General features: G+C 40.8%; 1 protein-coding gene and 1 long non-coding RNA gene across 5 annotated transcripts in view; both read left to right on the top strand.

Annotated features, from left to right (window-relative positions):
• Positions 1–16,397, top strand: part of Zcwpw2 (zinc finger CW-type and PWWP domain containing 2) — a 129,825-nt gene extending 113,428 nt beyond the window's left edge. For all 4 annotated transcript variants that reach the window (XM_040740347.1, XM_040740346.1, XM_040740344.1 and 1 more), the window contains 2 exons: positions 11,446–11,540; positions 15,775–16,397. In XM_040740347.1, the coding sequence (XP_040596281.1) occupies positions 11,446–11,540; positions 15,775–15,936 (257 nt within the window). In that variant the 3' untranslated portion in view covers positions 15,937–16,397. The remainder of the gene's footprint in view (positions 1–11,445; positions 11,541–15,774) is intronic.
• Positions 16,398–18,855: 2,458 nt separating this feature from the next.
• On the top strand, positions 18,856–21,613 carry LOC121137528. Its single transcript, XR_005874801.1, has 2 exons — positions 18,856–19,362; positions 21,235–21,613. It is a non-coding gene; the product is annotated as an uncharacterized LOC121137528 (long non-coding RNA).
• Positions 21,614–25,425: the final 3,812 nt, after the last annotated feature.

Raw genomic sequence — 25,425 nt, 5'->3', positions numbered from 1 at the left:
TGATGAGAAAGGAACATCAGCTGTGGAGAGATGTTGTATAATAGAAAAAAAAACCTCTACAGAATGAAAACAGCTGGTATACTTCAAAGATATGTTGATCTCAAAATGGAAAACAGGGCATATGTTATATTGATAAAGATTTTATTTGAATAAGACACCTCTTAATTAGAAGAGATAATAGTTCATCAAACAGTATGGCCATTTAATCTAAACCAACCTATAAAACTAATAGATATTTTTCATTTGATCAGATATTAGTTGCCAAAGGAGAACCTCTCCAAAATTTAGGGTTGGGGAAGGGTTTTATTTTTGTCTTTTCAGGAGAATAAAGTTATTCAGCTAAGGAATCTAGAGAAACCTGAGCAAGTGAGACATCTCAAGAAAAAGAACAAATCATCTAGAAAAATTGTTCAAGAAAAGGAATAAAGTGATCTATTGGTGTATCATATTTCTAACTGGATAAAATTTCATAAATCTTCCCAAATGTTTGTTTCTACTTTTCTCTACAGACATGTATTGTAAATGGTCTTTTTGTAGTCCCAGTCTGCTTAAAAAAATTAAAACTGGCTTCAGGGTTGAAGTGTGGCTCTTTCCTTCTCTAAACTCAAGCGTACTTGTTAAAGAAAAATAAAAAAAATCTCTGTCTCATGTCAGAAGAACCACCTTATATGGAACAGAAGAAAAACAAATATTTAAGGACTAGTATATTGCCACTAATCTCTTAATCCTTTGGTTTCATATTGACTTTTAAAAGCTTTTCTTAAATCATAAATATTATATTTATATAAAATTTACAAGATTAATATATATGTATTTTAAAGTTTTTGTCATGATATTAGTGGTCATATAGAGTACTAATTCTAGAAAAAAAATATTTCATCTACTTTCCTGTACATGATTTCAGGCTTGAGTCTCTATTAGTTTTCTGTAGTGAACTATGACCATGCCTAACAGTGATCTTTGAAGTCTCCAAAAGGAGGTTGAGGCCCCACAATGACAATTTCACCAGGACTATGACAACATCACTAAGCTTAAAAACACCAACTAAGATCTGCTTCAGACTACAAACTGCTCAGAAGTATTCCAAGGTGGCTAGATGAGATGATTCAGCCTCACAGATTTCTCTAAGCAGGACATGAGACAGGCCCCACATTTTCCCGTTATGTTTAGACTGGACAAAAATGATACAGCTTGTCAGTTAACCTAAGTTTTACTTTTCAAGGTCACCTAAAGATGCTGTTGCCCCCAGACAGCATGAAGTAAGTTTAAGAACACGATGCCCACATTCCCAAGAGTTGGAGTGGGTGATTTTTGGTCACTATTTAGGTTATGGCTATTTGTCATTGTTTAGGGGGGATTGATTGGTTACAAAATTTTGTTGAAGAAAGGAGATTAGATTAAAGGTTTTTGTTTAAAAAAAAGAAGGAATACAGATATAAAATAGTAGAGTATTGAATCTACTCTTAAAAGAAAAAAAAAGAGGATATAAGATAAAAAGATAGATTATTGAATCTACTTTTTAAAAGCAACTATTAGTTTTAAATATTTTACATTGGATTGAACTTCTGTAAATTGTATACAAGTATTGTATATTAGTACAAATTTGAAATTAATTACTTAAACATACTGTACATGTGTTTCTAATTTTGTTAAAGATATTGTATCTATACAGCTCCTTTAACAATGTAATGCAAATTTCTAGTCCTTGAAAGTTATTATTACCAACAATGTAAGATAATGAGGAAATGAAGGTTAGTAACTAGTAACCCATTATAATCAAACATGTAGTAACATTAGGTATATTTTCAAGGTCAAACAGAGATATATTTATACAGACAGGTCACCTTCAAATACTTCAGAGATCTACAGAATATGGTATTTAAGATGTTTTAATAATATAGGTTCTTTTTTTATGACAATAAGACATGTGTGTTCCTGGCAGTACCAATATACTTAAGAGAAGATGATGGGCATCGAAAAAACTCCACTTGGAGTTCACTTTCTTTGTAGAAAAGTTAAACCACTGGGCAAGAACGTGCCCTTGCCTTAACTGATGACAATATACTGTCCAAACTGAACAAACTGGACATCAAAGACAGTGACTACAAGCCTTGCCAAGACAAGGTGGGATAGTCCTTTGAATATTCTGCTTCACAGAAATGTTTGTCATATTACTCAGGCTCTAGGCTAAAGATGGATGTCCCCAACATTTAAGAGGAACCTTGGGTGACTGTCCAGGCAGCCAGATGTTTTTGTCATTTCTCACATATTTTTTGGAAGTCTCTTGCTTGTACTTCATGCTTACTCAGTTAATATTAACTCAGTTAATATTATTTCCTTCTCAGGTCTCTGAAGAAGTTGAAGTTTAGATAGTTATAGTTTTCCTTATTACCAGATTCAGTAAAGAAACTCACTGAACAAATGTAAAGGATATAAGGTTGAGAGTCATAAAAAGATAATTTGAGTTGGTAATGCAAATCAGAATAGAAAGTAAATTAGGTACAAGACTTTGGATTCACCACAATAGGATAGATAATGAAGTATTTTCACAGAATTTGTCAAATGCAATGAACTAGACATTGTTGATGTAATTATTGCCTGTATATATTGTATATACTCATTATATGTAGTGTTTTTTGTTCTTTTTTTTTCAAATTAGAAACAAGATTTTTTCACATGTTAATCCCAGCTCCCTCCCCTCCTTCCCCATCCCCCAACTTCCCAACCCCCGACCCAATTCCTACTCTGCTCCCTAGGGAGGGTGGCACCCTCCATGGGGGATATCCAAAGTTTGTCATATCATCTGGGGCAAGGCCTAGGCCCTCCCCATATGTTCAGGCTTAGAGAGCATCCCTTTGTGTGAAATGGGATCCCAAAGTCTATTTGTATGCCAGGGATAAATACTGATCTACTACCCAAGGCCCCATAGATTGTTGAGGCTTCCTCACTGACACTCAAATTTAGGGGGTCTGGATCAGTCCCATGCTGGCCTCTCAGCCATCAGTGTGGTATTCATGAGCGCCCCCTTGCTCAGGTCATCTGTTTCTGTGGGTTTCACCAGCCTGGTCTTGACCCCTTTGCTCATCACTCCTCCCTCTCTGCAACTGGGTTTCAGGAGTTCAGTTCAATGTTTAACTATGGGTGTCTGTCTTTGCTTCCATCAGCCATTGGATGGAGGCTCTAAAATGGCATTTAAGGTAGTCGTCAATCTCATTATTGGGGGAGGGCATTTAAGGTAGTGTCTCACTATTGTTTAGATTGCCAGTTGGTGTCATCCTTATAGATCTCTGGAAATCCCACTAGTGCCAGATTTCTCCTCAAACATATAATGACTCCCTCTATTAAGGTATCCTTTATCTTGCTCTAATCTATTCTTCCCCTGACTCAAACTTCCTGCTCCCCCATGTTCTCCTCTCCCCTCCTCTTCTCCCCATGTCTTTCTCCCAGCTCCCCCTCCCATGCTTCCAATACATGTAGGAGATCCTGTCCCATTCCCATTCTCCGGGGTACCATGCATGCCACTCTTAGGGTCCTCCCTGTTTCCCAGACTCTCTGGTGGTGGTGGAGTTGTAGGTTGTTACTCCCCTGCTCCATGTCTAAAGTCCATATATGAGTGAGTACATACCATGTTTGTCTTTTTGTGACTGGGTTACTTCACTCAGTATGGTTTCTTCTAATTCCATCCATTTGCCTGCAAATTTCAAGATTCCATTTTTTTTTCTGCTGAGTAGTACACCATTGTGTAAATGTACCACATTTTCTCTATCCATTCTTCAGTTGAGGGGTATCTACATCTAGGTTGCTTCCAGGTTCTGGCTATTACAAATAATGCTGCTATGAACATAGTTGAACAAATGTCCTTGTTGTATAAATGTGCATCTTTTGGGAATATGCCTCAGAGTGGAATCCTGAATCTTTTTTATTATTTTAATTTTAAATAGCTTGTTTTACATGCCAATCCCTGTTCTCTCTCCCTCCTCCCCTCCTTCCGAACCCCCCACCATCCCTTCCAGCCTCCCATCCTATTGCCATTTCCTTCCACATAGGGGATATCTAGAGTCTGTCATTTCACTCAGGGTTGGGGCCAGGCACTCCCCTAAGAGTCCAGGCAGAGAGCATCCCTCTTTGTGTTATAGACATACGATGTCTATTTGAATTCCAGGGATAAACACTGCTCAGGGCCCCATAGGTTGCCCAGGCCTCCTCACTGACTCTCACATTTGGGGGGTCTGGATCAGTCCCATGCTGGCCTCCCAGCTGTTGGTCTGGGGTCCAAGAGCTCTCCCCTGTTCAGATCAGCTGTCTCTGCTGTTTTTGCCAGCCCATTCTTTGCCAATTTGCTCCTTGCTCCTCTCTGTCACTGGGTTCCTTAGGTTCAGTTCAGTGTTTAACTGCGGGTGTTTGTCTCTGCTTCTATCAGTCACTGGATGAAGGATCCAGGATGGTTATAGATAACAAGTTCATAATCAGGAATGGGCATTCGAGGTGGTCTCTCCACTATTTCTTAGCTTGCCAATTGGTGTCATCCCTTTAGATCACTAGAGGTCATACTGGTGCCTGATCTGTCTTCTAACCTATGATTCCCTCTTTCCCCTGTTCTACCCCACCACTCAACCTTCCTGTTCCCCCATGACCTACTCTCTCTTCCTCTTCTCCCCCTCTCTTCTTCCCAGGTCCCACCCCACCCCCCAACCCTCACCGCAGTCCCCATCTGTTCAGAGGATCTTGCCTCATTCCTCTTTTCTTGGGTACCATGCATATCTCTTAGGTTCTTTCCTGTTTCCCAGACTCTCTGTCAGTGGAAGTACAGACTAGCACTATCCTGATCCATGTCTAAAATCCATATATGAGTGAGTACATACCATGTTTGCCTTTTTGTGACTGGGTTATCTCACTCAGGATGGTTTCTTCCAATGCCATCCATTTACCTGCAAATTTCAAGATTCCATTGTTTTTTCCTGCTGCGTAATACTCCGTTGTGTAAATGTACCACATTTTCTCTATCCACTCTTCAGTTGAGGGGCATCTAGGTTGCTTCCAGGTTCTGGCTATTGAAAATAATGCTGCTATGAACATAGTGGAGCAGATGCCCTTGTTGTATGAATTTGCCTCTTTTGGATATATGCCTAAGAGTGGAATTGCTGGGTCTTGTGGTAAATTAATTCCTATTTTCCTGAGGCATCTCCATACTGATTTATAAAGTAACTGTATGAGTTGGCACTCCCACCAGCAGTGGAGGAGTGTTCCCCTTTCTCCACATCCTCTCCAGCATGAACAGTCCTTGGTGTTTTTCATTTTAGCCACTCTGACAGGAGTAAGATGGTATCTCAGAGTTGTTTTGATTTGCATTTCCCTGATGGCTAAAGATGTTGAGCACTTTTTAGATTCTTCCATTGAGAATTCTCTATTTAATTCTGTACCCCACTTTTTAATTGGATCCTTTGGTGTTTCTGGAGACTTGCTTCTTGAGTTCATAGTAAATTTTGGAGATCAGCCCTCTGTCAGATGTGGGGTTAATGAATATCTTTTCTCATTCTGTGGGCTGCCATTTTGTCTTGTTGACTGTGTCCTTTGCCTTACAGAAGTTTCTCAGTTTCAGGAGGTCCTATTTATTAATTGTCGATCTCAGTGTCTGTGCTACTGATGTTATGTTCAGGAAGCAGTCTCCTGTACCAATTTGTTCAAGGGTACCACCCACTTTCTCTTCTAAGAGGTTCAGTGTGGTTGGATTTATGTTGAGGTCTTTTATCCATTGGGAGTTAAGTTGTGTGCATGGTGATAGGCATGACTCTATCTGCAGTCTTCTACATGCCAATATCTAGTTATGCCAGCACCATTTGTTGAAGATGCTATCTTTTTTCCATTGTATAATTTTTAGCTTCTTTGTCAAAAATCAAGTGTTTATAAGTATGTGGGTTAAGATCAGGGGTTTCAATTAGATTCCCTTGGTCTACCTGTCTATTTTTGTGCCAATACCAAGCTGTTTTCAGGACTATAGCTCTATAATAGAGCTTAAAGTCAGGGATGCTGATGCCTCCAGAAGTTCATTTATTGTACAGGGTTGTTTTGGCTATCCTGGGTCTTTTGTTTTTCCATATAAAGTTGATTATTGTTCTTTCAAGGTCTATGAAGAATTCTGCTGGTATTTTGATGGGGACTGTATTGAATCTGTAGATTGCTTTTGGTAAGATTGCCATTTTTACTACGTTGATCCTCCCTATCTAAGAGCATGGGAGATCTTTCCATTTTCTGGTATCTTCTTTAATTTCTTTCTTTAAAGACTCAAAGTTCTTGCTATATAGGTCTTTCACTTGTATGGTTAGCATTACCCCAAGATATTATATGTTGTTTGTGGCTATTGTAAAGGGTGATGTCTCTGTGATTTCTTTCTCACCCCATGTATCATCTGTATATAGTATGGCTACTGATTTTTTTGAGTTAATCTTGTAGCCTGCCACTTTGCTAATGGTCTTTATCAGCTGAAGGAGTTCCCTAGTCGGGTCACTTATATAAACTATCATATCATCTGCAAATAGTGAAAGTTTGGTTCTTCCTTTCCAATTTGTATCCCCTTGATCTCCTTCTGTTGTCTTATTGCTCTAGCTAGAACTTCAAGTACAATATTGAAGAGATATGGAGAGAGTGTACAGCGTTGTCTTGTTCCTGATTTTAGAGGAATCACATTTAGATTCTCTCCATTTAGTTTGATGTTGGCTTTTGGTTTACTGTATATTGCTTTCATTATGTTCAGGTATGTTACTATTATCCCTGATATCTCTAGGACCTTCATCAAGAAGGGGTTTTGGGTTTTGTCAGGCTTTTTCAGCATCTAGTGAGATCATCATATGGTTTTTCTTTTGCAGTTTGTTTATATGGTGGATTACATTGATAGATTTTCTTATGTTGAACCATTCCTGATTCCCTGGGATGAAGCCTACTTGATCATAGTGGATGATTTTTCTGATGTGTTCTTGGATTTGATTTGCCAGTATTTTATTGAGTATTTTTGCATGAGTGTTCATGAGGGAGATTGGTCTGTAGTTCTCTTTCTTAGTTGTGTCTTTGTGTGACTTGGGTACCAAGTTAATTGTAGCCTCATAAAAAGAGTTTGGCAATGAACCTTCTGCTTCTATTGTGTGGAACACTTTGATGAGTATTGGTATTAGCTGTTCTTTGAATTTCTGGTAGAATTCTGTGCTAAAGCCATCTGGGTCTAGACTGTTTTTGGTTGGGAGACTTTTGATGACTACTTCTATTTCATTAGGGGGTTATATGTCTGTTTAAATTGCCTATCTGTTTTTTGTTTAATTTTGGTAAGTGATATCTATCCAGAAAATTGTCCATTTCCTTTAAATTTTCAGATTTTGTGGACTACAGGTTTTCAAATTATGACCTGATGATTCTCTGATTTCCTCATTGTTCATTGTTATGTCTCCCTTTTCATTTCTTATTTTGTTAATTTGCATGTTCTCTCTCTGCCTTTTGGTTAGTTTGGATAAATGTTTGTCTATCTTTTTGATTTACTCAAAGAACCAACTCTTTGTTACATTGGTTATTTGTTTCTACTTTGTTGATTTCATCCCACAGTGATTATTTCCTTGCATCTAGTCTTCCAGGGTGAGTTTGCTTCTTTTTGTTCTAAAGATTTCTGTTGTGCTGTTAATTCTTTAGTGAAACTATTCTCCAGTTGCTTCATGTGAGCACTTGTGCTATGAAGTTCCCTCTAAGTACTGCTTTCAAAGTGTCCCAAAGCCGGACGGTGGTGGCGCACGCCTTTAATCCCAGCACTCGGGAGGCAGAGGCAGGTGGATCGCTGTGAGTTCGATGCTGGGGCTGGACCGACAGCCTCGAAAACAATACAGAGAAACCTTGTCTCGTAAAAACCAAAAAAATTTTTAAAAAGTATCAAAGTGTCCCAAAAGTTTGGGTAGGTTGTGTCTTCATTTTCATTGAATTCTAGGACATCTTTAATTTCTTTCTTTATTTCTTCCTTGACCCAGGAATGATGAAATTGCACGTTGTTCAATTTCCATGGGTTTGTAGGGTTTCTGCAGTTTGTGTTATTGAATTCTAACTTTAAAGCATGGTGGTCTGATAAGATACATGGGTTTATTCCAGCTTCTTTGTATCTGTTGCAGTTTGCTTTATTGCCAAGTATGTGTTCGATCTTAGAGAAGGTTCCATGTGGTGCTGAGAAAAAGGTATATTCTTTTGTGTTTGGATGGAATGTTCTATAGATGTCTATTAAACCCAATTGAGTCATATCTTCTGTTAGTTCCTTTGTTTCTTTAAGTTTCTGTCAGCTGGTCCTGTCTAGTGGTGAGAGTGGGGTGTTGAAGTCTGTGTGAGATTTTATGTGTGATTTGAGCTTTAGTAATGTTTCTTTTACAAACGTGGATGCCTTTGTATTTGGGGCATAGATGTTCAGAATTGAGACTTCATCCTGATGGATTTTTCCTGTGATGAATATGTAATGCCCTTCTTCATCTCTTTTGATTGATTTTAGTTTGAAGTCTAATTCATTAGCTTCTAGGATAGCTACACCATATCAATTCTATTAGCCTGTGTATTTTTATAGGCAAATTAAGACCATTAATATAGGGGGAAATTAAGAACCATTGAGTGTTAATTCTTGTTTGTTTTTGATTTGTTGTTGGTGGTGTTATTGTCTGTGGATTTACCCCGCATTTTCTTTTGACTTTTGGTAAAGTGGATTATCTATTACCCATGTTTTTGTGAGTGTAGTTGACTTCTTTAGGTTGGAGTTTTCCTTCCAGTACTTTATTTAGCTGGATTAGTGGATATGTATTGTTTAAATCTGGTTTTGTCATGGAATATCTTGTTTTCTCTATCTATAGTGATTGAAAGCTTTGCTGGGTATAGTATTCTGGGCTGGCATCAGTGGTCTCTTAGTGTTTGTAGAATATCTATCAAGGACCTTCTGGCTTTCAGATTATCCATGGAAAAGTCAGGTATGATTCTCATAGGTTTGTCTTTAAATGTTACTTGGTGTTTTTCCTTTGCTGCTCTTAATACTCTTTCTTTATTCTGTATGTTTGATATTTTAATTATTATGTACTGAGGGAATGTTTTTTTGTGGTCCACTCTATTTGGTGTCCTGTAGGCTACTTGTACTTTCATTGGCACGTCTTTCTTTGGTTGGGAAAGTTTTCTTCTATGGTTTTATTGAATATGTTTTCTGCACCTTTGAGTTGGGTTTCTTCACTTTCATCTATATCTATTATTCTTAGGTTTGGCCTTTCCACGGTATCCCATATTTTCTGGATATTTTGTGTTAGGGATTTGTTGGACTTAAGATTTTCTTTGGTGGATGAATTTATTACTCCTCGTGTATCTTCAGCGCCTGCATTTTGTTGGTTATTCTTGCATCTGTAGTTCCTGATCATGTACCCACCTTTTCTAATTCCACCTTTCCTTCAGACTGTGGGTTTTTTAATTGTCTCTATTTCAGCTTTCAAACCTTGTACTGTTTGAATTGTTTCTTACAACTTTTGGTTTGTCTTTTCTTCCCTTTGTTTAAAGGATTTTCACACTTCTTCTTTTAGGGTCTCTGCCATCTTCATGAAGTTGTTTTTAAGGTCGGTCTCTTCTGCTTCATCTGTGTTGGGATGTTCAGGTCTTGCTGGTGTAGCATCCCTAGACTCTGTTGGTGTCATATTGTTGAACGTGTTCTTATATTGTCATCTCCCCATTCCTTCTTCCAGTGGGTACAGGTGGGGTCTCTTCCTTTCCTGGTGGGTACCGGTTGAAGATTCTCTTTTGGTGGGTGCAAGCAGGTCCATTACTCTAATGGGTCTCACGGTGGGTGCATGTGGGTCTGAGGCACTCCCTCTCCTGGTGGGTGGGAGCTGGATTAGCTCACTAGACTCGTGGTTGCTTGGTGAGCCAGGAGTGAGTTGACCTGCCTGCCTTACCCAGGCCAGGAGATCCCAGAGTTGTCGTATGTAGTTTTCCTTATGTTAGTTGTAGCCTTTTTGTATTAGATAAAAAGAGGAATTGTGGTGATATGTTATTTATGATTTATTAACGCTTGACTGAGGGTAAGGAAAGCAAAATCAGCCACACTAGTTAACTATAGAAGCCAGGTAGTGGTGATACATACCTTTAATCTTACAACTTGGGTGTAGAGGTAAGTGGATCTCTGTTAGTTCAAGGCCACACTGAGCTCCACAAAATTGATCCAGTCCTAAAGAGAGACAGCTCACACAAAGATGATTTCAGCACTTGGGATCACACGCCTTTAATTCCAGCACGAGGGAGGTGTAAAAGGCAAAGGGTCTTATGTGGAGATTGATTCCCCAGTCATGCTGAGGATAGGAAGGCTTTGGTTCTCCAGCCACACTGAGGAGAGGAGGCAGTCTGAGGCTTGGTGGAAAGCTTGTGGAGACAGGATTAACCCTGTCAGCCTGAGGTAGAGGTAAGAGTAGAGGCTTGGCAGCTTTGCTTTTTCTGATTTTCAACTTGAATACCAATATCTGTCTCTGGGTCATTTAGTATTCATGTTTCATCACTGGACCTCAAGCTGGCTAGTAAGACTAGCCATGTCAGGGAGCTCTGGGTTTGACTGAGGGAGCCTTCCTCAATGAATAAGGTAAAAGAACAATGGAAGATGATTCATGAGAGCAACCTCAGACCTTTACAAGCACCCACAGAGAGTGCCTGCTCACCCCAGAGAGGCACTCCCTCCCTCACAGGGCCTCAAAGGAATGTGGAGAAAGAGAAGGAAAAGAAGGATGAGTCTGCATTCGGCCCAGCCACGTAATTATGTAGCTTTTCCTTTTAAACAGCAGTTTTAATGTCATGCAGGTATAAAAGGTAATCATCTTTATCTTCTCACTCACTATGTCCCTGCTCTCCTAATTCTGTGTCATTTTTTAATAATCTAGTAGTCTAGTCCAAGTGTGGTGGGCATGGGGCCATTTCCAAGAGCAAGGTGGACCTTCGGGGCCACTCCCTTTAAAGAAAACTGACCCCTCATTCAACTGTTCATAGCTCTTTGGTTGTGATGTCTGCTTTACAAATATAATTGAGTCTGGTGCCCTGGGCCCAATTAAGAAAAAACATGCAACAACTTCTAATGAGCTCCTTATATTTCAAAGATATTTTATACTCTACCTATTGAGAAAATGGCCTATTCCTTTCAAAGAATTATAAAAATTTCACCCAGAAATTCATAATACAATAGAATTGTGTACCAAGCAGAGGCCACATATAAAAAACATATGATAACAAAACAACTAAGTATGTAATAAAAGCCATAAAGAAATCTGTTATTTTTTAAATTAACTGAAGTTAATTTGTAAAAAAATGAGGATTTTTTACTTTTAATTCTGTAGGACTTAGAAGAGTTCTTGGTGGTTAGGATTATGAATTAGATGGAATTAGTTAAGGATGTGGCTTCCCCCACATGTCTGGTTTCTTTAGTTGTCTGCGAGACAGAAGGTTTACTGAAGGAACTGGAACAGATGCTGCAGCATGCACAGGAGCCCACAAGCACTGGTGAAGCAGGGCGAGCACAGGTCGGTATGAAGAGCTCCTGCCGGGCAGCTTCAGGGCTGCAACTGACTGTGCAGCCTGATTGTATAAGGTGCCTTTCCCCACATCTGACGTTTGAGCCATTATTTGTCATGATCCTAACAAACTAGGAGCTGTCAAGCCACCAGAAGGTGTGCTTTCCTGGGAGAAGGGTGTGTTTGAGCAGAGGGTCTTTAATTGTATGTCTTCAGGTCAGGATGGAGGATGGGAACCTCTCTGTGGCAGAGGTGGACCATTGCAGAGAGACCTTGTATTGACCATGGTGACCAAATACCTGGCAGAAATGACTAAAAGAGGTCAAGTCATCATGGCAGGGAGGTTATGGTGAGGCAGAAGCAGAGGAAAGAGAATTCAGGAAGGGGCCAGGGAAAGGTAGAGCCCTATGGACATCCTCTCAGTGACCTACTTCCTGCAGCTGGGCCCTACCTCCTGCCTGTTACTACCTCCCAATAGCACCTTTGGCTTCTGACCCGATTAGATCAACTGGGTTATGAATCTGTCATAGAACTCCTTGTTGGTTAGCTCAGAGCTCTCGTGATCAGACTGTCCCTAGACATGTCCACACTGACATACCTGCTTTCTAAATACCATTAATTCTACGGAGATTTCTTAATACAGTTGACAGTTTAAGATTAACAGCAACAGACTTTTCCCATGCGTGCGATCTTTCCAGGTATAAGTGGAGCAAATAGGATTAGGTCCCTGGGAAAGGGGAACAGTTTTGTGGGACCCCCTCCTGTCTGGTCCGTTGCTGAGACAAGTGCATGTCTTGGCTACTGAGAGGCAAAACCTCAGGGCTGATGGAGCAGGGCCAAAGCTCCTGTTTTCAACTCGTAGATTCAGAAAGCCGTATGTACTCACTCTCCAATATCTTCATAAATGTGAGAGTCTGTGATAGAAATCTCAGGCCATTTTAAAGGGCAGCATGGGATCAATCAGTGTGCTAAAAATCAGTCTCAGGGCAGACACTTCACCCTGTGATATAGTTGTTCCCTAAGTATTTAGGACATAAATAGCAGCTCGAGCTTACAAAAGGTTTCATTAATTCATTCAGATATGTAGTGTGCCCAGAGTCAGAGAGCACACCAACTGAATCTCCAGTGTAATCATTTAAATTTTCATTGCTTTATTGTTATTTATTAATAACATAGACTTAATGGAAATGCTGGTTCTTCTACTGAGGACTTGTGTCACTTGGCAGTTATTCATCTGTTCTGAGAACTATTCAAGAATTAGATAAGACATGCTGGTGTATGTGTCAAAGGTGACAATGGGCAGTGCTAGAGAAAACAAACTCTCTTGTTTCTCACTTAGAGCCTCTAATACCCCACCTGTAATAGCACTTCTCATCTCAAAGAGCTGCATTTAGAAATGGGCAGGTAGTTTATACATTCTGTCAACCTGCCAGTTTCATTTAGATCCTTAGAAAGAATGGACCTGAGCTATTTTTCCATCTGTTACTGAGATGGGGTCTCCCTTGGTAGTGTAGGTTGTCTGTGTAGTAGCGGCTAGCCTCAAACATTAATCCACCTGCCTCAGCAATAACTCCCTAATGCTGGAGTTGTAGGTGTTCAACACCATGCTCAACTAAAGATGAATCTTTAACACCTTTCTTAACTGAGTTAAAAATTAAGGAAAGCATACAGAATTTATCATCCTAGAGATTAATGTGTTAGAGGAAATGAACGTCAATGCCCACTGAGTTGGAAAACACAGGAAGCTTTCTCAGTCAGCTCCAACAGCACAGCTCTGCCTGGATCTGCAGGGTTATGAACTGACTTATAAATGTCATGTCTCCACTGCAGCTCTTTATAGATGACTTCTTCCCACACATGAGCTGCACTTGTAGAACAAGATGTATAGATTGGTGACATGGGTCTTACATATGTATAATTAAAATACAGATTACTCCTTTCTAGTAATTATGTGCTTAGTTGAACATTGCATGGTGTTATGCAATGTGTTTTGTGGTTGGTTGGTTTCTTTCTTTCTCTCACATACTCTCTCTTTCTCTTCTTTCTTTCTCAACCCTAGTAGTTTGTCTTTTCAAAAATACAACCTAACTGGTTTTTATAGTGGCATCCCAGAGCTTTTACAGCCACAGAATTGAGTCTGGCTTGTCATTAGAATTAGTAACTTGATGGAATAGAAATCACTTTTGATTTTTTTCCTTATGATAAGATACATACAGCCCCAGGCAGGCCTTCTTTTTCGTTTAGACTTGTATATTGGTCTGTGCTTTCAAAGGGTGTTTAGGAACTGCGGAAGTTAACTTATTTAGTTTATTGTCCGTCAGCACCTCCTACAGGCTGCTCACAAGTAGCTCCTGACAGACCCAGGATGCTTATGGCCTACTCACTGTTAATGAGGAGAGCAGCCATGAAAACAACCATTGAAGCCATAGCAATTTCCTCCTTAAAAGTAAAAAGAAAGAATCACACACACCACTGTCATTTTCTTCTTATTTTTTCATTGTTCCTACAAAGAATTAATATAACTTCTACTTAAATGTGTGTGTGTGTGTGTGTGTGTGTGTGTGTGTGTGTGTGTGTGTATTAGTAGGAGCCCTCTGATAAGCCAAACACACCAAAGAGAGTCAGCTGTTATTTGAAAGTCTGGACTATGCTGCCTCTGAGCAGATACTGTGTGAGCCCTTTTCAGAGGTGGAAGCTTGCTGCTTTCTTCTTGGCTGATTATTTCCCAAGCACTTGTTCAGTGATGTGGATGGGAAGAGCATACACCCACAGACAGTAAGACAGTAAAAGACTCTTTCCTATGCACTCTAGCGATGAGTTTCCTTACCTGAGCCCCTTCACAAGCACATTCTTCTTTAGCTAATATTAGCACCATTTACAGGCCCTGTCTAGCTTGACAGCAATGGAGAAATTAATCAGAGTTTTGTAAATTCATCTTATTTTAAATGGATAATTCATATGCAAATAGGAGGTTTACTATAAAATTATTAATATTAAAAGGTACATTTTGTGAACTACATGTTTATTCTTGTCTTTCCATTGCATGAGGAGCTGGTCTGGCTGTAGTGAACCTTGAAACTGAAACCCATGCTAGCATGTATGTGGGTACAGTGATTTACTGCCCTTCCCATTTAAACTACAGCAAGAATATTTTGGTAGATAATGTAGATACTTATGAAAGACTCATCACAGAATATGTGATCATATGTAGTCTATATAATATATTTTTATAAAAATAGAAAACTCAGACAGAATTTAGTGTGATCACATTGTCCTAAGCCTTAAGTTACAAATGTAAGTAAGTGACATTGGATAAAAGGGACAGAACCTAAACAACAACTTAGCCTTACAAAATTTGTTTAATAGACATCATACTACATATAGAGCTTATTACCTGCCCACCCGCAAAGAAAGCCATGTGCACCTCTCTGTTGGAGGAGAACTAAGCTCCTCAGTAACCAAGAGGGTATTCTGTAGTTATGATGTCTGTGTGGTGAGTTCTGCAGTTGTGATGACTGTGTGGTGAGTTCTGTAGTTGTGATGACTGTGTGGTGAGTTATATGGTAGTGATACTACATGGTGAGTTCTATAGTAGTGATAAACTACGTGGTGAGTTCTATAGTAGTGATAAACTACATGGTGAGTTCTATAGTAGTGATAAACTACATGGTGAGTTCTATAGTAGTGATAAACTGTGTGGTGAGTTCTGTAGTAGTGATAAACTGTGTGGTGAGTTCTGTATTGTGATGACTGTGGTGAGTTCTGTAGTAGTGATAAATTGTGTGGTGAGTTCTGCAGTTGTGATGACTGCATGGTGAGTTCTGTAGTTGTGATGAACTGCATGGTGAGTTCTGTAGTAGTGATAAACTACAAGGTGAGTTCTGTAGTAGTGATAAACTACAAGGTGAGTTCTGTAGTAGTGATGAACTGCATGGTGAGTTCTGTAGTAGTGATGAACTGTGTGGTGAGTTCTGTAGTAGTGATGACTGCATGGTGAGTTCTATAGTAGTGATGAACTGCATGGTGAGTTCTGTAGTAGTGATAAACTGCATGGTGAGTTCTATAATAGTGATAAACTGCATGGTGAGTTCTGTAGTAGTGATGACTGTGGTGAGTTCTGTAGTAGTGATGAACTGCATGGTGAGTTCTGTAGTAGTGATGAACTGTGTGGTGAGTTCTATAGTAGTGATAAACTACATGGTGAGTTCTATAGTAGTGATGAACTGCATGACTCTTTTTGCAGTTGTCTCAGTGCAGCCCGGAAACTCCCACAGGCAGTCCATTTCACAGCTACCATGAAGAGTACTGCTTTGTGACTGATGAGACAGGACTAAAAGCTGGAGAATGTATTGAGCACATAACTAACAATTTAAAAAAGATAGATGCCCTAATATCTGAATTTTAGGGTGTTATTCAAGTATTTCCAGAAGTTAATTATAAAAACACTAGCAATCTTTATATTTTCCTGTCGAACATTTAAAAATGTTTAGTGAAATAAGCATTCAAAGTTAACATTTGTTGTAAATTTATACTTTGTGAATGTTCACAGCTTTGGAGCCTATCAGGTGATATTTAAGTTAGAATATTAGGATTTTAAAAATCCTGGTGTTTGTATTTGTAGACTTTTTTTATTTGCTTTGATTTTAGAATTATTTATGAAACTTACAAACAAGTACTGTCCAATAAGTGTTTAGGCCCCTCTTCAAATGTGACTATTAAAATGGCTGTCTGTTCTGTTACCTGCCAGCGTCAGAGAGAACACAAATGTAACACATGTGAAAGGGGGTTTTGTAGTTGTCTGGAATGTTTTAAATTATAAGGAAATATTTAGAATGTAGTCATATAATAAAGTTTGAGAATAAAAGACAAAATGTCAGTTGTCTCATTGTATTGCAAACATGGTTCCCATTGGGATGTCAGAGTCCTGGACATTTCCCTGTTGACTCTGTCTCTATAAGTGAGGTAGGGAACATGTAACTGACATACAAGAAAAGTTACACTTCATTTGTATGAAATACCCAGTGGTATGGAGTAGTAAAATGTGCATCATTCCTCAAGGATCCCATGAACAGTTTCAGTGGATGTCTGTATTTGAAAAAGACAAAGCCACAGATCAACACAGAGGTGAGTGTTAACGTAGGTCCACAGAAAAGAGCTGACACAAAATTAACCTCAGAATGAGCTTTTTTAGGAGAGAGTCTCCAACCATGGCCAACTGTGAGCAGGCCTTGAGAGGGAGAGCACTGGAAAAGCAACTGCATGCTGTCACGCAGTCAGCTCTGAAAGGACAGACAGAAGGACCCTTCAGGACCAGAGGACAAAGGCTTCTGACTCTCAGATACTGAGGCAAGTAGACAAGTTTCTGTCCTGTGATTACGTCTGACCTACCCTGTGTGGCACAAATCAGGAAGGCACTGACAAACAGTAGCTGTAAGCTAACCCTGGTCTAAGAAGTGGGAGCTCAGCCTGGTAGCAGGAGGGAGACTGCAAGGCCACACACAGCACAGCCTGCCTTCTTACCAACTGTCCTCACTAGGGAGAACTGCAGGGAGGGGTGTGGCCTGACTGGCAGAGAAAAGGAAGCTGCTGGGAGAAATGGGAGTGAGAAAGTAACCTTGGTAAGTGGAGGCCGGGGCCGTGGGTGTAAAGGGAGTTCAGGATGTACAAAGCAGGCTGGGTCTGCTCAAGGAAGATGTTGGCGTCACAGCAAGGGCACCACTCTGTGCAGGAGATTCAGGAGGTCTGCAATTCAACACCCAAGCTGAGAGGAGGAATGGACTTGGAATCAGACCATTCTGAGACTGGCAGGCAAGAGGGGGCAGCAGCCAGCCAGACGTTCCTGTGCCAGCCTGTGCCCCGGTGTCTGAGGGAATCCATGGCCCTGATGTTAGCTCAGCTTGTCAGCCTCCATATCAAGAGCCTCAGGGTTGCCAGCAGGCAGCCAGCACTGGCAGGTTAGGTGTCTGCAGAAAGTCTTATTAAACTCTCAGCTGCCTGGGAACAATGCACCACGGTAACAGTTTTAAATGGCAAAGGTCTCTGCCTGTCAGTGATGTTACAGGTAGATAACTTCCATTTGTCCCCCATGAAAGCTTAATATCATTTCCGTCTGTTCAAGTCAACTTATGGCCCTCATTACTTCAAGTTTGTGGGGTGGCTAGAGCAGCCTCCTTTATGCTATCTGCTCTCAGAATCCTGTTGGTGATAGCTAATGCATTTTTAACCAACTCAAGCAACTGAAAAGTCCGGTCTGTAGTGCATCCAGACAACTGCTGTCAAGTGCCTGAGAGCAGTGGCTATGGCAGGAAACTCCCATTCTTCGGGTAGGTTCTAGAGGTGAGGGCTAGATGTGTTTCTACTTCATGACCTTCACAGGCTATAGCAAGGTCCCTGATTTGCATGTTGACAGTTACCACTTTTATATTGATTTGACATTTACTGCCAATCTGGTAGGATCACCTTGGATGTGAAGCTATGGTGACGTTTGTTTGTTTGATTTTAATGAGCCTTACTTCTGTCTGTGGTCAGTTTCAAATCTGTTTGGCATGTCTCCATTGACATTTCTAGCCTCCCTCATGTGTCTGGGAAGCAGACAGCTGCTTGGGGACCTAGAATCTTCCTAGGTGGGGAAGTCAGGGAAATTTGACTCTCCATCATGTTTCACTTTCCCTTTTGCCCCAAGCTAGCCCAGGCTCGCCCTCATGTAGAGAGCAGAGCAACCAGAACAAGAAAGAGCCTCACTGCTAGGTAGCTGGTAAGATATTAACAGGCTTGGAGGTGGATTTTGGGGGAGGGCTAGACCTCTTTCCTTCATAATTGGCAGGATGTAAAGCCAAGGACTGGAACAGCAGAGTTCTAATTGCCATCTTGGGCCTGGGAGGATATGTGACATCCTCAGCTATCCAGAGGTCATTAATAGATAACTAAACCCAGCTCTGGAGCCCCAAATTTTACAAGCTTTCCATCTAGCAGTGGACTTTCTGATTCAAGGACAAGAACATAAGATGATTTATTTTCCTGTTAGAATCAATCTAAATGGGCCTGTCAATCACCAGGACAAAGCGATGTTCCCAAGAGCTGCTTGTTCTAGAAACCTAAGAAGTAGTATAAAGCCTGCTTCAGATGTATAGCAGCACAATGGTCCCTGTGGTCATTGTCCCCTATCTTAGCTAGGGTTTCTATTGCTGTGAAGAGACACCATGACCACGGCAACTCTTATAAGGAAACCATTTAATTGGGATGACTGGCTTACAGTTTCAGAGGTTCAGTCCATTATCATCATGGTGGGGAGCATGGTGGTGTGCAGGCAGATGTGGTGTTGGCCATCAGGGAACAGGAAGTCAACTGACAGTCACACTGAGGGAAGCTTAAGCAAAAGAGACCTCAAGGTACCCACTCAGTGACATACTTCCTCCAAGAAGACCACTCCTCCTAACAGCAACACTCCCTTTAGGGCCATTTCCTTTCAGATCACCACATCCATCTTACCCCTCGAGAAGGTGTTCATGTTACTCTAATCTGTCTTCTACATATCCTCTGCATGACACCAAGTCCCGTCTTAATCATGATGAGCACAAAGATCAGGAATCTGAGAAGAGTCCAGAGGAAGATCCCAGTGACAGCATCAGACAAGGAAGGCCGCCTCTGCTCCCATCACCCCTACTGAAATCTCTTATTCGACAAGTCACAGAGCTCATAACCGTCAGATGGAGACATGCCACCAAAGAGCATGGATACAGATGCGGGTAGGCCGTCTGCCACTCTGCTCATTAAAGAAGAGAGTGTTTCAAGAGAGTGTTTCAATATGAATATGCAGCCTTATGAACAGTAGGTAAGTTGTTGTTGGTATTTGAAAAATCCTTACAAAGTTATTTTCAGGTAAATACATACTTTTAACAGCATTTATGAATTGATAGCCAAATAAAGGTCTCCATTGCCTCTTTTGGTTCTTAACTGTTAGTGTAGATATTTGCATACTATAAAATTGTCCTGCAACTCTATTTTACTAATTACCTGGTATTTCATTCCCGTTACATTCACAATGAATCACCGTCTTAGTGAAAAATTTAAATAGTTTCTAAATTTTCATAATTTATAAATCACTTTTGCACAAGAATTCATTATTCAATTCTAGTATGCATCTACACATTTGTTACTAATCTTTCTTGGAAGAGAAACTGATGGGCCGGTACCATGTACAATTTTAGAGCTATTTGTGATTTATCAGTTAAATCAGATGTGCATGGGTTCATCTGTTTCTGAGCAAAGCAATTACTTAGGAGTTGGGCAGGGTTTCTGTTGTTGTTGTTGCTAATTCCTTAAAGAATGGTCAAAATGAGCAAAAATAAGCATCAGCATAGTTCATTGAAAACTATGCTATACATGACTAGTAAGTTGGATGGTCAACAGGGATGAAATAAAATGTTAGCAGAAATGATGTGTCTCTTGCTTTAGTTCTGACATGTGTTTTCATTTTGAAGAAATATTAGAATTGGTAGAATTTTGGAATCTTTCCATTTGGGTGTAGATGGGGGAAATAGTACTTTAGAGAGTGATGTCATTCTACTGACTCCTTTGATTGAGGTGACTATGACATTTGCCTCCTGCATTATGAGCCTGATCAATGAGTGTTTTATATTAGACTCCACCTCTCCTGGGTTACATTGTTCATTTTTATGACACTGTGACATCTGTTATTCAATCCACGTACAGTTTGTTTAGTGTTTTTGTGGTTTCTATTCGTAAGGCCTAGCTTTGGGTGCTGGTCCTTTCCTTTGTTGGGGTAGGAAGGTATGACCCCTCTCCTAACTCTGGGAGCCATGGCCAACACCTCAGCAGCAAAGGAAGGCTGGCAGAAGAATAACACAAATTGTGTATTTAGTCAAAGTTTTATATCATCAAGGAGCTTTCAGAATGAAGAACCAAAAGTCCTGGGAAAACTGTCTACCATTTAGTTTAGCTGTAGTGAAGAATGCTACCATGTGGAGACATGGTTAGAAGGTGTGTGATCTAATGGTAATGGCTGCGTGGCGGGGCAGCAAGCCTCTGTACAGACACTTTCTGGCCTCTCTGAGCAGTCTTCTGGGTTTGAGGCAGGGCCTTTTCTAGCGTATAAGCCTCACAATCTACTCCAGAAAGAAGGTTTTCATGGCCAGCTTTTCCACGGAGAACAGAGGCGGCTGGGAGCATACATTTAATGCTTATAGTTGGCTTTGAGGAGAAGGCATTCAGGTCCACTCTGGGAAGAGGGACTCTGGTCTCTGCTACTTACCTGGGGAAGAATAAGAAATGAGAGATGGGTTCAGGAGGTCCGAGAAACACTTCTGGGGCTGCTTCCCAAGATCTCTAAGTCACTGCTCTATTGCTGGGAGGAGACCCCCCTGGACCAAGACAACTCACAGAAAGAAAGCGTTTAATTGGGGCCTTCTTACAGTTTTAGAGGCTTAGTTCATTATCATCATTGCAGGGAACATAGTACAGGAGCAGTAGTTGAGAACTACATCTAGATCTCAGGTGGAGGGACAGGGTGGGGGGTGAGGAGTGGGGGGGGGGCGTGGCGGACAGACAAACAGACAGACAGACAGACATTGGGCCTGGCTTGACTTTTGAAACCTCAGAGCCCACTCCAGTAACATACTTCCTCGGACAAGATTATACCTACTCTAACAAGTTCATACCTCCTAATCCTTATTGCTTCACACAGACCTTCATCTGAGAGTTTATTTCTGAGCCACAGTTTCATCCCTTGCCCAATTGCAAGTGTTTCTCAAAGTCATTTTTGATGGAGATCTTGAGGTGGGAAGACACACCTTTATTCTGGGCCACACCTCCATCTGGAAGCCTGTAGAAGGACATGGAGGCAGGAAGCTTTCCTTTTCGCCTGCTTGCCTTTACCTTGTCAGCACACTCAATCCTTCACTGGCATTGGAGCCTACTTCTTTGGGATTCCAGCTCATACAGAAGACCAACTGAAACACAGCCTTGTGGGACTGTGTCTTGGACTTCCTGTTCACAGCTAGCCGTTATTGGAATGGATGGATTGCAGCCTACAAGTCATTCCAATAAATTCCTGTACGTATGTATGTATGTATGTATGTATGTATGTATGTACATACATGAAGAGGGAGGAAGGGAGGGAGGGAGGGAGGGAGAGAGAGAAAGAGAGAGAGAGAGAGAGAGAGAGAGAGATTCATTCCATAAGTTGTATGACTCTACAGAACCCCGACTAATACAGTTTTGATCCCTCCCAGTCAGATGGTTCACTTTTATGGACTTTGTAATTTTAGAACCATTGAATAAATGAACAAATACAGTCTCTGTTGTTTAGATTATTGGAATAGCTGTCCTAATACAAACAAAGGTTGAATCTCATCAACTCAGCAGTACTTAAACCTTGAGCCATTTGCAACTTAGTTCTCCCCTGCGTGTGGTTCGTTCCTTAGCTCAGCACAGAGTGGCCAGTCTCCTTAGTGCTTCTCACCTTCTGGTGTTTATATTATGCTATATTCTATCAATTTCCTTCCACAGTGAATAGTACTGACTTTCACAAACCATTAAGATATGGAAGATATGACTAGGTAACCTCCAAGGCTTAGTCATAAAGGGCATTGTGCCTGGCTTCCACTGTATTTGCTTTTGAGTGATTCATCTGCCACAACAGTAATACATGAGCCGTTCTATATTGACAGAGCTGTAGGGGGAAACAGAGGCCTCCGGCCCTTAACCAGCATCATTTGAGAGCCACGTGGGTTTGCTTTATGAGAAGGCCATCAGCTAGCTCCAGTCAAGCCTTCATATGGCAAGCTCCCAGACTGACATATCCCATGCAAGAACCCAAAAGAGGCTAAGCCAGAATCCCTCAACACTTGCTTTCAGATTCAACACAGGAGCCCTGCTAGGTAATCAGTGTCTCTTAAGCCACTATTGTCAGGAATTCACTTGTTGTACATCAATAGGAAACTGATATGTGATAAGCTCATCTCACCAAATAGATGATACACATCTGGAGGAAAAACCCATCTTTCATTTCAGAAAATAACCTATGATACTAAGATAATATTAGTCTCAATAAATGATGCTAATATTTATATAATTAACTCCTAATCAAGCAAGAAATATTAATGGAATGCCAGCCAGCCAGTCTTCTTGGGCTATGGAGAGTAGTAAACAAAAGGACCCTGCAGAACTGTCAGTCGGGAGACGTATAGCCCAGCAGTAAAATATGGCTTCAGAAGCCGGACAACCTATATTTGATCCCCAGAACCAACACTAAAAAACCTGGATGATAGTGCGCTCTTGCAATCCCATCGGTAGGGAGGCAGAGGCAAAAGTTCCTAGAACTTGCTAACCAGGTGTCTTGGGCTGATTGTCAAGCTCCACGCTAATGAGAATGAGAGAGCCTGTCTCAAAAAAACAAGGTGGATAGCTCCTGAGAAACAACGCTAAAGGTTGGCCTCTGGCTCCCAAACTCATGCGAGCATACACAGATGTACAGACATACACAAAGGGAACAAGTAAACTCTCATGGAGAAGACAGGTGGTAATACACAAATTAGATATGGTCCAGCCCAGTGTAAATGTGAAGCAAGATGAACGAGCCAGGAGATGCTGTGTTAGGTTTGAGTGCCTTCCCTAATGACACCCGAGCTAAGAGCTATGCATATATCCATGAAATAGCATCCAAAAGCAGAGGGAGCCATATGTGCACAGCCCAGGGGCTTGGAAAGGCCTGACACAGGCAGAAGGCAGTGCCTGAGGCTGACTTCACTCAGTTCTAGACCTCACTGTTGAGGTCATTGAGTCTCTCAACTGCACCTTTGTCATTTGGGTCTCTTTGGACAGAATGCCAAATACCAGTCCACATTAAACAGATCCGTTCATGCATATTTGTCATTTTATGAAGATAAACACAGCTAATGAGCCAATATGGGCTAACGTTTGTAGTGGGAATAAAGACTTGGGCAAAGCATCACATGTAGTCTTCTGTTATTTCTGCCCCTTGCAGCTTTCTGCCTTCATTAAGTCCATTAGTACCCATTAATAAATTATTCAGTTTTGTGATAACATGGATATGTTTGAAGTGACTGACATGGCATAAAAGAATCAAACTCATTCAATATACATTTGTTAAGAAGTAAGTTGTCACACCAGCAACTAATTAGCTCTCCTAAGAGAAGAACTGGTAAAATTCTGTTTCCTGAATGTTTCTGTCATTCCATGCAAAGGCCTTGACTCTCATTACAAGTGAATTTGTTGACTGATGAGTGGTGGATCCTGCCATGATTACCGCATGAGAGTGATCACCAAAAAAAATGGCCACTCATAGACATTTGAATATTTTCATCTTACATTTCACCCCAGATAAACATCCATCAAGCCCAGTGGTATAGGCCTGTGGTTCCAGCTACAAGCAGAGGCTGTGAGACCATTATTCAAGGCCACACTTGGTAATTTGGCGAGACTTTATCTCACAACAGAAAATAGGCAAAGGGCTTGGGAAGCATCTCAGGAGTAGGGCTCTTTCTAGCAGGTTCAAAGCACTGTTGAGCACCCAATCCTGCTAAACATGTAGATAAACACATGACTAGCACAGTAAGCTTCCAGTCAGTGTCCCGGGTCATTGTGTGAGCAACACTCTTGTGCTGCGCTGCTGGCTGTGGTCGGCACACTTTCTTACACATGCGAGTTTTCTTGCATGCTTCTTCCCTTTTATGAACATTATCTTGGAAAACTGATGAACTGTTTTATTTGTGCATTACCTAAGAGAGAATGGCATGGGAAGAGTGGAATGAGGTCGAATAGAGTAAGATAATTAAAGAGAGAAATCTGGAAAGAGCCACAGATAGAAAGGTAAATAGACTTACACACACACACACACACACACACACACACACACACACACACACAGATTCTGGAGTTTGTGTGACTGTGAACTTAAATGCATGTATGCATGAGTGGGGGGATGGGGTGTGTATGTAGGAGCAACCACAAAGGTGTGACTAGAAAGTAACAAGGACAACTTTCTGACTAGGATTTATTTGTAGGAAGAGGTATCCATTATTACATTTTTAACATTTCTACTGGAAAAAACAAATACCATACTTTTTTCTTCTTCAGTAAAAATCAGTCTATTCAAATTGTAAACAAAATGTCAGAAATAACTGAAAAGGCATGCACTTAACAATAGTTCACCTGGAAACTTAACTCTTGTACATTTTATCAAAGCAAATTAAAACGTATGATGCAGTGTGGTTTATAATTACTTTTTTCTCAGCTGTAAATACTTCTATAGGTTACAAAAACAATGAGCTCTTAAAATCTGTATCCCAGTTTTTAAAATTAGCTCAGTAATGTTTGGGCAAAGGCACTTAAATATTTTTCTTTGATTATATGTTTAAATTTTGTTTGATTCATTAATTTTTTATTATGATTTTTATTTAAATTAGAAACAAGCTTGCTTCACATGTCAATCCCACCTCCTTCACCCTCCCTCCTCCCCTGCCCCCACAAGCCCACCACCCCCCACCCAATCCCTACTCTGCTCCCCAGGGAGGGTGAGGCCCTCCATGGAGGATATCCAAAGTCTATCATCTCATCCAGGGCAGGGCCCCATGTGTCCAGGCTGAGAGAGCATCCTTTTGTGTGTAATGGGCTCCCAAAGTCCATTTATATGTCAGGGATAAATACTGATAGATTTCCAAGGCCTCCTCACTGATACCCAAATTTAGGGGGTCTGGATCAGTCCCATGCTGTCCTCTCAGCCGTCAGTCTGGGGTCCATGAGCTCCACCTTGTTCAGGTCAGCTGTTTCTGTGGGTTTTACCAGCCCGGTCTTGACCCATTTCCTCATCATTCCTCCCTCACTGCAACTGGGTTCCAGGAGTTAAGTGTTTAGT

The sequence above is a fragment of the Mesocricetus auratus genome, unplaced genomic scaffold (assembly GCF_017639785.1).
Source record: "Mesocricetus auratus isolate SY011 unplaced genomic scaffold, BCM_Maur_2.0 Super-Scaffold_100691, whole genome shotgun sequence".
NCBI classification, from domain to species: domain Eukaryota; kingdom Metazoa; phylum Chordata; class Mammalia; order Rodentia; family Cricetidae; genus Mesocricetus; species Mesocricetus auratus.
This window is presented reverse-complemented; position numbering and strand designations above follow the sequence as displayed.